We start from the raw sequence: 15,661 nt of genomic DNA, 5'->3' as shown, positions 1-15,661 counted from the left end.
TGTTGTCTTAGACAAAATGGATGCTGTTAAACCTGCCTATCAAGGTCAAATGAGTATAACCTTCGGAGAGGATACTTGTTTTCAGACACAATACATGCGTTCATGTGTTCATACCATATCCAGATAGAGATTACACACTGCTTTTAAACACATTTAGAATAATAATTTATTATTCTTCATTTGTGAACATTTAGCCATTCTTAAAATGATAGGCTATTGTTGACATAGAGTAGAGACAGCTAAGATCTTTTATCTGTACTTAACATGCAAATGTATGAATATCGTGACTTTCTCCTTTAAAGTGGAGTCCACAAGAGGCCACGTTGCCATTTACATGAATGGGAAATGCGCATTTTCGTGGTATTCGGCGTCGTTGCCAGGTTTCCCGACGTAGCCGAGAAGTGGCATAAAGTCGGGCTAAACATAATGCCGCATCACTTCTGTTTTCGCTTTCGAAAATAAAGCCTTGATGACGACGATGACAACTTGAAAGAGGGTTTGGTGTCCGTATGCCCGCACTAGATGAGTGATATCTACAGTTTAATTACTCATTGAAGATCGGTGGAAAATATGCAAGAGCACTGTGACTTAGGATATACGAAAAACGACCAATATCATTTTTTAAATGCATTTTTCTTTTCGTCTGTGTTAGCTTTTATTGTCAAGGCGCCACACAACGCACATCCGGTGTTGCCGTAGTGGTCCTGCGGAAACTTTGCTGGGTGATTCCTCTATTTCAGCTGTCGGTGACTGATGAAACCTGAAGAGTAAGAAAGCAAAGAGCTGATCGTATCGTATCGCTGGTCGATCGTAACTGCTGAGAAAAGCATCTCTGGATAATTCAAGGTAACCTTTTTTCTCCGTGTGAATCCGGGACAGTGCTTATAAGATGCTAGCTATGGAGGAGCCTGAGAAGTTGAGCTAACTTGGCCGTTTCGGGTGTTATTTCCCAGCTAACATTAGCTGACTGTATCGAATGGGTGACCTGAGCAGCGTGTCCCAAAATCTGCCAACAAAACACTGTGTGTGTGTGTGTGTTTGTTTGTGTGTGTTTGTTTGTTTGTTTGTTTGTTTGTTTGTTTGTTTGTGTGTGTGTGTGTGTGTGTGTGTGTGTGTGTGTGTGTGTGTGTGTGTGTGTGTGTGTGTGTGTGTGGAAGTGTGTAAATAAAGATTTAACCAACAGACGTTTGGCTAATCTGAAATATCCCTTTGCGTTGCAACCACTAGTTGAGGAGGGGGTGAGTTTACAGGTATATATTTAATGTTTTTAAGTGATTTAGCTGAAGCTAGCTAACTGCCAAATGTAACATCAAGCAGCAGTCTGTCTGTTGTAAGTGATGCCACAACATGAACTTCCAGTACACATTTCTATTTGCTGTACTGAGTCTGTCAACGGGCGATATCAGCATAATCTCTTCATCTTTAATGAGATGGGGACCCAAGCTGATTCTCATGTCTAAATATTTATATATACAATCAGACCCTGCAGGTCACCAGTCACAGAGATAACCCAAAGTTTTTTCATTTAAACAGCTTTAGATGAAATTGTATCCCGCCTTGATATGACACAGTGTAAGGTAATTCGTTTTCAGGATGGCAGATATTATCGCAAACACGTCTTCATAAGGTAAGAAAGTATTCACTTTAGTATGGCACAACCATACTAACAATGAGATGTGCGCCTAGTTAGTTTCCTGTATAAAGAAAGCTTATTAAGCTGTTATGAACATTCCCCGTCCCTCAAACAATGTACAGAATGTGTGCTAATACTCGAATGAATGTACAAACTGTCAGTGTTACAACACAGTAGGTTTGGCCATTATTAAAAGATTATGAATAATCTGATAATCACTGTTTCAACAGGCCAGCAAGCCAAAACATACAATTAACCATCCAAGTCAAAGAAAAGCAGCAGTTTCTAGTGATGGGTAGTTCAGTTCAGCTTCTTGCTGCCTCAGGTCTCTTGTCCAGTAAAATGAACAAATCTTTTTTCAAGTAATTTTTTCATTTCAATCATAGGAACCAGTTTGGTGCTGTAGCTGACATTTAAATAATGTCTGAAAAAGCACAGCTTTCAAACACTAAAGAGCAACATGGTTTGCTTCACTTGGCATAAAGTACACAAGTTTGCTTTTATTAAACTATTGAGCACCCTTTTGGGCCACAGCATACTGAAGTTGAAATTACTGATTTCTTCATTTGCCGGTAGCAGAGCGCTCTGCTATCATTGAAAAATTCTCATTCTATAATAGCTATTCACTTTAGCCTACCTGGTCACTGAAGACCCGTAGTTTTTGAATTTGTTCCAACGGAGAGGCAAATTAAACATCCATCCCATAGCTACATAGCTAACTTTAACTTTCGTGGTAATGTCGGATAGCTCTCCTAACCAGTAATAAGCATTGGCTTGGCTTGGCTTGTTGACGCTGGTAACCATCGTAACTAGCAGGCTAACCAGGCTAATTTCGCACACACGGAAGAGGAGAGGCGAAGTAGTTGAACACATGGACCAGCTTTATTCAGCTATTTTCTTCCTTCGAATATCACAACACAGTACTTTTATGAGTTTGATCACACTGACTATAAAGCTTTCAGTGGCTACAGCTGGTGTTACTCACACCATTCACCGGAGAGAGGGACCAACACACTTCTCCACAAGCATACACACGCACTACCCACAAGGCTACCTCCTTAAAGGGGAATGCTCAGGCTGGTAACACTGCAGCCATGGGACAAGTCAATGACAAACTCAGACCTGAAGACCCTTACTTCTGAGTTATGAACGAATCAGGCATTCCTACACTGAGACTATGTGGCAGAAAGACCTGTTCGCGAATGAATCTGAGCCTGTGGTGCGCATGCGTGGACCATGAAAAAAAGAACAAATCACCCACAGAAATGATTTGTTACTCCAGAGTAAAATTAACGAATCATTCACGAATTAAACAAGTGGACCAAGGAAGAAACTAAAGTACTGTTCTCTGAGAGACAGATATTGGCACCTTTGAAAAGTGATCATAAACTCCATGCCCTCTGGGCAACACTGATGGCCTAACACAACCACTTCACAAGAATTTCCCCCTCAGACATGGAAACAGTCATCATGTTTTAAGGCTTTCATGGCTTCTTTTTATTGTTTTGGGCTTTTCTTGCTGATTTTGCTTCTCTGAAATGAATTAATTTGAGAAAAGAATATAGAAATTTCACCTTAGACAGGCAGGGGCCTGCAGGTCCCTGAACTTCTTAAGTAAACATAGAGCCTTGATAACAGTTTATTTAGAGAAAACCAAAGTCCCATTTGGACTTCTGAAACTTTGAAATGATACAGTGGCCTGCAAAAGTGGCAAGACAAAGTGGCACACAATTGTGAAGTACAAAGAAAATTATACATGAATTTCAATTTTTTTTTTTTTTTAACGTTTATTTATTTTATTTTTTTAAGTTTTTTTAAGTGCAGTGTGCAGTATTCAGCTTCCCTAGGTCAATAGTTTGTGGAACCGCCTTTAGGGAATGTCTCTACCAGCTTTGCACATCCAGAGACAGGAATTTTTGCTTTCTTCTTCAAAACAGCTCAAGCTCAGTCAGATCAGATAGAGAGCGTTTGTGAATGGCAATTTTCAGATCTTGCCACAGATTCTCAATTGGATTTAGTTCTGGACTTTGCCTGGGCCTTTCTAACACATGTATATATTTTGTTTTAAACCATTCCATTGTAACCCTGGCTTTATGTTTGTCCTGCTGGAAGATGAACCTCCGCCCCAGTCTCAAGTCTTTTGCATACTCAAGCATGTTTTCTTCCAAGATTTCTCCATCCATCTTCCCATTAACTCTGACCATCTTCCCTGTCCCTGCTGAAGAGATGCACCGCCAGAGCATGATGTTGCCACCACCATGTTTGACAGTGGGGATGGTGTGTTCAGAGTGATGTGCAGTGTTAGTTTTCCACCACACATAGCTTTTTGCATTTAGGCCAAAAAGTTCAATTTTGGTCTCATCTGACCAGAGCACCTTCTTCCACATGTCCTCTGGCAAACTTCAAATGGGACTTTGGTTTTCTTTTAACATTGGCTTTCATCCACTCTTCCATAAAGGCTAGATTTGTGCAAAGAAAAGAGGGCTGGATGCAAATACACTGGACACCTTTACTTTCACAATATAAGCCATGCTGTTCTCATGTAGCCATAGCGACCTAGCATTAGTAGCATTGTTACATCTTCCAGTCTTCCTGATTTTATTTACATCTAATTTTAATCTTCATCACCTTCCTGACGTCTAGATGTTTAAGTGGAAAATAAAATAGATTAGTACATATTGTTTTTATGATTTTTATGAATTTTATGCTTCTCTAACTCCATAATGCTTTGCATTGCGTTTATTTCTCATAGTTGTCACACAAGACTGTTTCCTGTTCTCACTGCTTCTGAAACTAAATTAAGGTGCAGTAGAGATAGATGCACCACCACAGCACCAAGTTTAGCATATACTAAGTCAATTGAATTTGTCAAATATTTTCTATGTTCTCAAGCGTATTGTGTCCAATCTGTCATTTCAGAAGAAGATGTAGTCAGAGATACATGGAGGTTGTATATGATAGTGTGACTACTGTGAAACTCCTTCAGCTACTGTTGGCATGATGCCACACATTCTTTCTTTTGTATACAGCCAACAGGCTTTAATCCTAACCAGCCCACCTCGATCTCATGCAGCTCCTCCCCCAGCTATAGTCTCTGTCAGTCTACCGCTCTCTCTTCCTTTCTTCCTTCCGCTGCTGCTTGCTGCTCATGAATGCCCTCCCTTTGTTGCGGCTGGGCTAAAGAAAGAAAAAAAAATAGAGAGAGAGAGAGAACGATTGGAAAAGGGGCAATCCACAGAGACGTGGGATGGAAAAGTATACGGGTTTCTTGTGTACAAACCCTCATGTGAGTCAGCCTTTTTTTCCCCCTCTCTCATATTTTTTTGCCTTTGTTTTCCTATCCTTTCTTTCTCACCCCTGTCCATCTTTCCTCTCTTTATTCTGTGTGTTCAGTATCCCTGCCTCCATTGCGATGTCATCCTTATCTTTGCTTTCTGCATGCGTACCCACCCCCCATACCATTACGCTGGCTGCTGATGCTAAGTTATCATGCTTGAGTAGATGTCACAGTTTGCCCAATGAGATTAGGTGTGAAACACAGGATAGACATCAAGAGTTTGTTTTTTTTTGTATATGGCACAGATACGATAGACTCAGATGAGTTAGCATTCACGTGGTGATGCTATGTCTTTACAGGTCTGCTGTCGTCATAGTGCAAAGCAATAGCTATTTTTCATTCTGTTTAATGCCGTCCTAGCCTTTCTGTAACTCATTTGCAGTTTTAGGTGTATAATTATAAGTGGGATGATTACAGGAACTAAAGTAATGATGAGGAAGCTGATTAGCAGCATTAACATCAGAGACAACTAAGAAATGAAATGATTCAACAGGACTAAATAGCAGCACTTTCTCTGGGTTATTAATTAACTCAATAGCACAAGATACTTAAAAAAATTAATTGAGAAAACAATGAAATGAAATGACTGAAATTCTGCCCACAGCTCACTGTGAAGCATGAGCATTTCGGATTATTGGGTGATACCATTTAATTTCAACAAGGGTTGTTGCCTGTGTTTACCAATCATCACAGCATTTTGGCCCTCAGCATTGGAATGTTTTGGGTAGCTTGGAAATTTACGTGATGTGCTTTATAAAGTGTCAATGCTGAAATTACATTGCTACATTGTATTTGGTACCCTGCCGCAGAATCTTTTTTGCAGCTGAACTCATTTGAATTTTCAGATAAGGGAAGCATACATTAGCAAGCTGTGCCTTTGCTCTTTTACTCCTCATATGATCTTGTGACAGTATTGCGAGCAGCATGGATTGTAGTTAACAATAGATCCTGTCATGAAGAACATGATGGAATTTGTGCCACAGCAGGCACCCTGTTTTTTTTTTTTTGTTTGTTTTTTTTTTTAACCCTATTTGTTCATTCCGATGTCTATGACCTCTTGGTTCCTATTCCCAGAGCTGAAACACAGCTCACTTGAGCAATATCTTTTTCTTTTTTCCTTTTTTTTCCCCCAAGCTTTCTATCCACTCAGAAATTTGAAGTCATCATAGTTTACCACACTGGCTTGAATATGTACATAATACATACAATAGTTCAGTTTTTCTAGCTTTGACATTGGGCAAATTTACAGTATTTATAAGTGGACTTTAAGTGCTCAAATGGGCGTGGAGTTTTGATGAAGCGTTTACAGCAGTAGATCTCAACAAGACAAAATGTAGAGGACTCTTTTAAATCATCACTGAGACCTTAGTTACCAATGTATGTAAGGGACATATTGTGACATCGGGCATTCACCTATCAGGGGCTAAATCAATAATTGCTGGAACTGCTGTTTAGACAGTTAGTAACAAAGTTAGTAATAGCACCTGTGCTTTGCGCCACCTTTGCCTGAAGCACTCTGTTGAAGTGGATATCATACAAGACATACAAAAGACCACCACTGAGACAGTTTTTTACCCCGGTAGCTGGAAAGATGGTCAGAGCTGATAGTGACATGCTTACCACTGCCTTTTTCTCCACCGCCAAATCTTTTACATCAATTTTTGGGGCTGATTTTGTAGCATTTGATCTACAAATGAAATGCAGCCTTTTGGCTGGCTCTGGTATATTTTCAGCAATATTCATTCATTTGCAACAATTGGTAAAACTAAATAAAATAATTTTAATAGTAAAAAGTTATAGTGAAAAATGTTCCTTTCCAACAAATATTTCTGTTGTCATGTTACCAGAATGTAAACGTGTAACCTTGCCTTGCCATGCAAAGCAGTGTCCTGCAGCATGTTCCTAAACTCTCAGACGGCATGTGATCTATATGTGAAATACAAAACATTTTTAGCATAGTTCTGTTGTGTTTTCATGCTTCAGCCTCTGAATATTTGGAAGACCCAAGTGAGTATGAGATGTGGTTCGGTTTTGATTGGAATGGTAATGAATAATATTATGTTTTACAGTCTCTTCTCTGTGTCTTACTGCCTCCTCCTTGTGTTCTAGGAACTTTACTATCTGAAAATGCAAAGGGGCAGAGAAGGGACGGTTCGAGAAAAGGTGTTGGCGCTAAATCAGGTTTGTCTGGTTTTTGTTTTTCTTCCTGTACTTTATAGGATTATGTGATAAGGGTTAGGGTTAGGTTAGGTTAACTAGTTAACTAGTTAAGTTACAGAAATACATATAGAACACCTTCTTATATAAAATGATGTTTGTTGTGAGTCATTTTTATCAGCCATCAAGTGGAGAGTGGGGCACATTTTTTTGTTGAGTATGACAACAATCAATTCAAGAAATGGCTTCTGTGTTTGCAGTGTAAGAGAAGGCTGAGAGTGGCTGTGGCAACATGCAACAGAGCAGACTACTCCAAGCTCGCCCCCATCATGTTTGGGCTCAAATCCCACCCTGAGGAGTTTGAACTTGAAGTTGTAGTGCTTGGGTCACATCTCATCGATGACTATGGGTAAGAGTACCTGGTTCACTAGCATTTTTCCACAGGGGAAAAAAAGTTTGTTGCAGACGTCCTAAAACAGTGATGTTATCTGGATTAATGATTTATTCAGGGTTTTGTCTTACTTTGTCGTGCTGCAGAAATACTTTTCGAATGATTGAGCAGGATGACTTTGACATTGGCTCAAAACTGCACACCATTGTGAGAGGAGAGGACGAGGCAGCCATGGTGGAGAGTGTTGGGCTAGCGTTGGTTAAGCTCCCTGATGTCCTACAAAGGCTGCGCCCTGACATCCTGATTGTCCATGGTGATCGTTTTGATGCACTTGCTCTGGCTACGGCTGCAGCGCTCATGAACATAAGAATACTACACTTGGAAGGGGGAGAGGTAAGGAGGCTTGTTCATTTGGTAATGTCTGCCTCATGACAGACAAGTTCTGTTATTTTTTTATTTGCTCTCACACAGTGATAATTTTATCATCAATATAATTTTGTCATAATTTTTACCACAAGACAAAAAAATTCACAACATATCTCTTCACCCGTGCCTCTTTTCCCAGATGAGTGGAACAATCGATGACTCAATCCGCCATGCCATAAGTAAACTGGCCCATTACCATGCCTGCTGCACACGCAGGGCAGAGCAGTACCTAATTGCCATGTGCGAGGACCACTCTCGCATTTTGCTGACTGGCTGCCCCTCATATGATAAGCTGCTGTCAACTCACCACAAGGAGGACTATAAGGATATTATCAAGGCCTGGATTGGTAGGTGTTCAGGGATGCACTCACTGGACAGAAATATAATGTGAGAAATTAGTGTATTCGTGTATGTGATGTTTAGTGTGTTTGTTTGGGTTGCAGGTGACTCGGTGCAGGCGCAAGATTATATTGTGGCTTTACAGCACCCTGTCACCACAGACATCCAGCACTCCATTAAGATCTATGGACTAATGCTGGATGCCCTACTCTCCTTTAACAAGAAGACCCTCATCCTCTTTCCTAACATTGATGCCGGTTAGTCCATTTAGGGACTCTTCCCACTTGTGTTTTTAAGGTTTTGTTTTCTCATACATAAGTGTTTTGTCTGTAGTAATATCATTAGGATGACGTTCTTTAAAGGTCAGATCTGATTAAACACTAGAGTGGATCACTGAGCAGTTCTTGTGTAAACAGGTAGTAAGGAGATGGTGCGCGTAATGCGGAAAAAGGGCATTGAGCAGCATCCGAATTTCCGAGCTGTGAAGCACATTCCCTTCGAACAGTTCATCCAGCTGGTCTGCCACGCGGGCTGCATGATTGGAAACAGCAGTTGTGGTGTGCGAGAGGCCGGGGCCTTCGGCACACCCGTCATTAACCTGGGAACAAGGCAAACTGGGAGAGAGACAGGTAAGGCAAATGAATATGTAACTGTTAACCTGCCTTCACCATGATAATAGGTTGGGTTTCATCACAAGACACAGCTTATTGTTCAAAAATCACTGTGGAGACATCAGTGCTTCTAAGGTGTCAAGATAAATTTCTGCAATAGAAAGCAAATACATTTCTGTTAAATTAAATCTGTCTCAGGTTGATTGTTTTAATAACTGTATTTGTTATAACGTAATTCATTCTCTGCCAGGTGAAAATGTTCTTCATGTCAGAGATGCCGATACTCACAATAAGATCTACCATGCTCTGGAGCTGCAGTTTGGAAAGAGATACCCCTGGTACATGGGCTTCTTTGTCTCAACAGGATTCTGGTCTTGGCCATTTGTCCTGGAGTGTTTCTCTTTTACTTTTTTTTTTGTTTGTTTGTTTTTTGTCTATTTTTTTCTGCATTGTTTTTGCTCTGCTTATTATTGTTAATGACCCCCGGTGATAATTAGGTGGTCATGTGTCTATCATGATTTCACACTAAAAAGAGAAGGTGAGGAAGCACACCTCTACTTCTTTGAGTTGTTGTTATTGCCGGTTTAGTTTGATTTCTTTTTGGGTCTTCACAGCCTTGTCTAAAGAAACTTTGGTTTAGTTTGTATAAACCTTTTCTACTCTGAAGCAATCTATTTTTTTTACATCTTAAAGAGCTTGATACATAATTTAATGACAAATGATCTAATTGCCTTTTTTGTTCATGATGAATAATAGTGTTTGTTTCTGTTTCCATTCAGCTCTAACATTTATGGTGATGGGAACGCTGTGCCTCGTATTCTCAAGTTTCTGCGTGCCATTGACCTGGACGACCCCCTTCAGAAAACATTCTGTTTCCCCACGGTGAGAGATTCCATCTCTCAGGACATTGACCACATACTAGAAACGCAGTCTGCCCTCTCTGTCGACCTTGGAGGGACCAACCTCAGAGTGGCTATCATCTCCATGAAGGTAGGATGTGTATTTGTTAGGATGATAGGTGGATCTACTCATGAAGATATTTTTTCACTTTGTGATTCATCAGTCTGTTTCATTTGATCAGTGTGCAGATGTTATTGATTTTGATCCGAATTGTCTTTAAATATATTTTTAATCTTCAATTACCCATCCTTACCAGCCCTTTGGGTAATCATGCAGTATTTTATTATTGTATTTGTCAATCCCCTCTTCTGTCTCTGTACAGGGTAAGATAGTAGAGAAGTATACTCAGCCCAATCCAAAGACATTTGAGGCCAGAATGCAGCTCATAGTAAAGATGTGTTTGGATGCTATGCGAGATGCCATTACCTTCAATTGTAGAATACTCGGTGTTGGTACGTAAAGACAAACATACACACACTTCTAATATAAGGTCTTCAGTCATAATAGCAGTGTTTCATAGCTCTGTCACAATGTGTCACTCAGGAGTCTCCACTGGCGGGCGTGTAAACCCACAAGAAGGTGTGGTCCTGCATTCAACAAAGCTGATCCAGGAATGGTCCTCCATAGACTTGAGGACACCAATTTCAGGTGCCCTGCACTTACCTGTGTGGGTTGACAACGATGGAAACTGTGCTGCATTAGCTGAGAGGAAGTTTGGTCATGGCAAAGGAGTGGAGAACTTTGTGACGATCATCACAGGAACAGGTGATGGGGCAGGATTTCAGAAGTGTTTAGATTTATTATTTTTTTTTTTTTTTAAGATTGTGCTTTTAGAACATTTTTTAATTGATCCACTGATTGGCAAAAGGCATGTTTTTGTTGTGATTGGCTATCATCCGTCTGATAATAGTACAGACCATGTGCATAATACAGACATGGCAAGAGGAAACAAAGCAAACTATTTTCTGTACCTGCAGGGCCAAAATTATCCATGGAAGAACACTGACAAAAGCAATCAGAACAACAAACTTAATATTGTAGCATGAAGATTGCAATGTCTATTGGAATTGGCAGATCAAACTTCTGAAACAAAAAAATTGCCTAGAAAACATCAATCTGTTACTCCTGTTGAATTTGCTGTGCTGTTTCTGCTTCAATTGACAAATTATCGTCTATCGTCTGACAGTGTAAGGCAGTAAATATTGTGACTCTGACTGCAGGTATTGGAGGGGGGATTATCCATAACAGTGAGCTGATCCATGGCAGTACCTTCTGCGCTGCAGAGCTGGGTCACATCATGGTTTCATTAGATGGCCCAGAATGTTCGTGTGGTAGTCGTGGATGTTTAGAGGCGTACGCATCTGGCATGGCCCTGCAAAGAGAGGCCAAACGACTGCACGACGGTAAGTGTCGGTTTAAGTGTGGATGAATCAGCATTGAAAGTGTTGAGATTCAATTAAACCTACAGCAGTCAAAGATGAGAAAAGTTTGCCGTCTACACATTAAGCACGTTTATGTGACACCTAAAAAAAGAATGATAGCTTACCCTAACCCTTTTAAAGTACATGTAAACATGTCAGCTCGGCTGAAATTGAAGTGAAAATTATGGGACTGACACACCCAGATAACACGATTGAAGGTTGATCTACTGCTGCATGTATACGAACAATCAGACTGGAACCTATGACCTAGAAGTTGGACGGCATTTAAAATATAAACACAAACGGACAAGGTCACACAAAAGCAGCCGGCTAACATGGTGAAGTTATGTACAAATTTACAAGGTGGCTGTCCATCATTGTGCCAGTTTACCTTTGAATTGCTAACTTGCTAGCTCATCGGTCTTTGTTTCTTTCCACCTCTGTTATGGTCTGTGATGTCATAGGTCAATCGGAAGTGACCCATTACGCACAAGTCGAAAGAGTGCATACCGCCACCTATCATAGCAGGAGGCGACATGATTTCAACAAATGAATCGATTTCACTCCCGTGCCTGTATACTAGGACAAGGACACATGTGCGATGACATGGCTTTATCGAGCTATAACCATAGCTCAGTTTAACTATGCATGTAAACGTGTTTGTCAACCCCATCTATATTATAGACACAAGTAGTGCAGGCATCTCCAAAGTAAAGAGGCATGTGAGTGGGATTAAAACTCAAAAGCCCTTAAATTAGATATCAAGTAGCAGCAGGTTGTGGCAGTGTTGTTCTTGTTGTTGTTGTTATGAACATGTTGGTGTTGAACTGGTCTTAAATTATATTACATAAGCATGAAGAATAGTTTTTAAAGTGGATTTCTCATATGTTTTCTAATACATTTTCATTCACATATTTGAAGCTGTTTAATGTGACTTGTGTGTTGATGTTTCTCTCAGAGGACCTGCTCAAGGTAGAAGGGATGGATATGAAGCTTTCAGAGCCAATCACTGCTGCTCACCTCATCAACGCAGCTAGACTGGGGAACTCCAAAGCTGATGCCATTCTGAACAGGGGTCAGAGCACACACCAGACACAGACACTTCTGTTTAGAATTCAGGCAACTGAGTGTGTTTTATTTCATTGTAATCTAATAGTTTTGGCTTCACACAGATCTTACTCATTCTGGGCAAAAGTTTTGCAAACATACTTACTATTGTATCTATGCTTACAATTTGTTTGTAGTGGCAGGGTCATGAAATCTGCTATGAAGACATCAGGACAAAATAAATGTTTATGTGTTCATCTCTCCCACTGCAGCTTACACAGCTTTGGGCGTGGGTGTCGTCAATATCCTGCACACAATGAACCCCTCGCTGGTTATTCTGTCTGGAGTCCTGGCCTCTTACTATCAGGACCCAGTGCAAAAGATCATCAATGAGAGAGCCCTCTTCTCTGCCCAAAGTATCAAAGTTGTCACGTCAGATTTGGAAGAACCAGCGTTACTTGGGGCTGCTAGCATGGTCTTAGACTATACAACCAGGAGGCAATATTGACTGCAAATCTGAACTGAACGTTATACCTGTGCTGCTCGGATAGATGCCTAAGGATATCAAGATGAATATTTTTCAAGTATTTTTCCGGATAGATTACAACCTAAATTAGTGCAGTTTTAATAATGGCCAGAAAATGTCACGCTTGTGAGAATCATATCTTCTCTTGGTCAGATGTTGAGCCGATTATAGCCAAACTGCAATAACTTCACGTATGAAATTGTGTCCATTGAATGAACAGAAACTCCGCTACTTTCTGAAACCATCATTGGCAGATTTTAATGAAGCCCCAGACCATTTTAGATGAAACATACTGTATGCTTTACAGTAAACTACAAAGCAAACCTGCACAGGACAGGATTCAACCACATTATTTATGTGGGATTAACGGGAAAGTCTGTTGGGAAAAATTAAAGCTTGTTTCAGATGTGACCAAATATATTGCTGAGACAAGCTCCTGTTCCTCTCTGTTCTCCACAAATGCTTGCTTTCTCACTTTTATTTCTATTTTTTATTGCTGATGACTGTTACATTTACATGTTTCTGTTTTCATTATTTAAAGTGTTGGTAAAGGAAATTGTGCATGAACCAGCTAGGGAAGTTGATGCTCTGGGAGATTTTTGAAATACATGATAAAATCTGTATAAAATATATACAGGCTGACTATGATGGGTGCCTGCTTGTGAATATTGGGACAAAAGCTTTTACTTTTTCAGTATCAGAGTTTATGGAGATCTCCAATGGAACATATTTAGCCTATGCCTTTTCAGAGATATACTTAATCTCTATTGTTTCTACAGACTGTGACATACAATGTTGGATATTTAATTTCTGCTTATTTTTTATTTTACACTGAAAACATGTAGCTGAATGCATTGCATCTCAAAGTAACATCTGTTATTAACAGCCTCAGACTATACGTAAAATGTATGTTTATTGATAAACCCAAAGTGGGGTGGGTACAATAGTTGAGGTTTGTCCCTTCCATCTCCTGCGCAAGCCGAATAGGCTGGTTGAGGTGAGCGCGGGACAGAACCTTAGGAAGGAACGCTGTGTTCAGCCATAGAGTGACCCATGAGCCATCTGATTTCCACCTTCAGCATGAGTCACTGAGACAGGGTGTGCAGCTTACGGACACGCTTTGCAGAAGAAATGGCCAGGAGGAATGCAGTCTTACAGGTTATCAACTTCAGCTCCGCTCGTGCCAAGAGCTCAATTGGTGGCTGGCGTAGTGCAGCCAGCACTAGTGGAAGATCCCATGGTGGAGTTCTCGTGACCCTCGGAGGATGCAATCTCTGAGCCCCCTTCAAAAAGCGGGACACAAGAATGCGGGTCCCTACTGTGCTATTGTCAACCCTTACATGTCAACATGATATCGCTGCCACGTACACTTTTAGCATTGAAGGAGAACGACCCTCATCCAGGAGGAACTGGATGAAGTCAAGGACAGTTGGCACAGAGCAGCACACGGAGTTCTCATCACGACTTGTACACCAGTCCATCTATTCTCATAATGGAGACGAGTCTACGGCACTCTTGCGTTCATTATGGTGCATCTGACAGGGTCTGCACAGAAGCTCAGCAGCGGTGGCTTGGGTCCTCCAGCCACCAGACACACAGTTGGAGATGTCGTGGATCGGGGTGCCAGATTCACCCCGCCAGTTGGAATTTATATGATAGGGGAATGGGCCTTAGGTGGGAAGATGGGTGGAGCAAATCAGGTGCAGCGAATGAAGGTGATTGTCGGTGGGTGTGTCAGGAACTGCAAAGACAGGCGAGAAAGAGAGAGAGAGAGATCAAAAAGACATCACTGATGTCCCTCCCGGTTGATCAGGATCGTCCCAGTGCAAATCCCTGATGAGGGAAGGGTCCAAGATGTTCCGAGCCAGGACCCGGGGGGGAAGGGGGCGCGTACGCCACCTGTACCAGACAATGGACCCAATCAAGATCAGCAGTCACTCCTTGGACAACCTGAGCGCAAACGCGATGGACAGTTCAAGTGTGGGAACCACATGCTGAAGGCAGGGAGTGCATGCACTTCCTATACTAGCAGAAGCCCAAACTAATTAATTAGCAGCACAAGCTGATACAAAAAGAAGCCATTGGACTGTGGCCCTAACCCAATCAGGGTTCTCAAGTTTAATTAACAGATTAACTTAATTGGCGTGCTGATGCTACAATTAACAAAAAGCAACCGTATGCTGGGGACAGGCAGGGCGCACGCAGACTGTTCCAACAGAGGTTGACAAACCACACTCATCCGCGGATGAAGCTATAAGCTACCGCTAACAGAATCCATGTTGGGCACCTCGGTAAGCGAGCAGAGAACGTCTGCTCCAGCAACTAAATTATATGCCGTGAGAAGGATGCGCGAACGCCATCGTCACTGACAGGAAGTTAATAAGCAGAACAGAGTAAACTGCAAAGAACTAAGAGTATACGAGAGAGCGTCAGGGTGTCCACACGAGCCCAACACAACTAATTGAACAAAGATACCGCCGTCGCAGCTCCGACCGACAACGATCGCGGAACTACTAGCGACGGAATAAGGTAGCTGTAGTGAGGCGGGCCGAATGCGGCTCAGTGCTTCCAAAAGCAACCTGCGCGCGAGAGGAAAGAAAGGAAACGAGCCTCAGGTGACACCGGAAGATATGATCTCCTCCGGGTCACCCAGAGGTCACAGGTCGGTGTTCATAATCGAACTGCGCATGCGCGAAGGGGAATGTACAGTGGTACACCGCCTCTGGCGGTCAGCAGGGATGAAATTGCATTGGATCCAGCGCCAGCACTACACTAACGTTGTAATATCTGAATCGTCTACTTGTGTTCCCTGCTACTGTTTTCTTTTTTTAATCGGTCTATTACTAGTTGAGTTCATTCAAAACTTTGTATTG

At 41.4% G+C, this 15,661-nt stretch overlaps 2 protein-coding genes across 4 annotated transcripts in view; one reads left to right on the top strand and one right to left on the bottom strand.

Annotated features, from left to right (window-relative positions):
- The window catches only part of cplx2a (complexin 2a), a 37,887-nt gene extending 33,135 nt beyond the window's left edge, over nucleotides 1-4,752 (bottom strand). Inside the window, exon 1 of the mRNA XM_029499081.1 lies at nucleotides 4,692-4,752. The gene's annotated coding sequence lies outside the window, so the exon portion shown is untranslated. The remainder of the gene's footprint in view (nucleotides 1-4,691) is intronic.
- Nucleotides 530-13,734, top strand: gne (glucosamine (UDP-N-acetyl)-2-epimerase/N-acetylmannosamine kinase). Of its 3 annotated transcripts, none has more exons than XM_029499069.1 (14): nucleotides 530-846; nucleotides 7,080-7,151; nucleotides 7,388-7,536; nucleotides 7,665-7,911; nucleotides 8,084-8,291; nucleotides 8,388-8,540; nucleotides 8,700-8,912; nucleotides 9,145-9,232; nucleotides 9,674-9,884; nucleotides 10,117-10,246; nucleotides 10,338-10,559; nucleotides 11,015-11,197; nucleotides 12,174-12,290; nucleotides 12,535-12,770. In XM_029499069.1, exons 2-14 carry the CDS (start codon nucleotides 7,098-7,100, stop codon nucleotides 12,768-12,770), a joined length of 2,211 nt encoding a protein of 736 aa, XP_029354929.1. In that variant the 5' UTR covers nucleotides 530-846; nucleotides 7,080-7,097. The 3 variants fall into 3 exon arrangements, with proteins under 3 accessions (XP_029354929.1, XP_029354911.1, XP_029354921.1); XM_029499051.1 differs by lacking the exon at nucleotides 530-846 and adding an exon at nucleotides 4,753-4,919; XM_029499061.1 differs by lacking the exon at nucleotides 530-846 and having other exon boundaries at nucleotides 12,535-13,734.
- Nucleotides 13,735-15,661: the final 1,927 nt, after the last annotated feature.

This window comes from Echeneis naucrates, chromosome 1, assembly GCF_900963305.1.
Source record: "Echeneis naucrates chromosome 1, fEcheNa1.1, whole genome shotgun sequence".
Classification (NCBI taxonomy): Eukaryota; Metazoa; Chordata; class Actinopteri; order Carangiformes; family Echeneidae; genus Echeneis; species Echeneis naucrates.
Note: the sequence above shows the minus strand (reverse complement) of the source record. Positions and strands in the feature narration are given on the sequence as shown.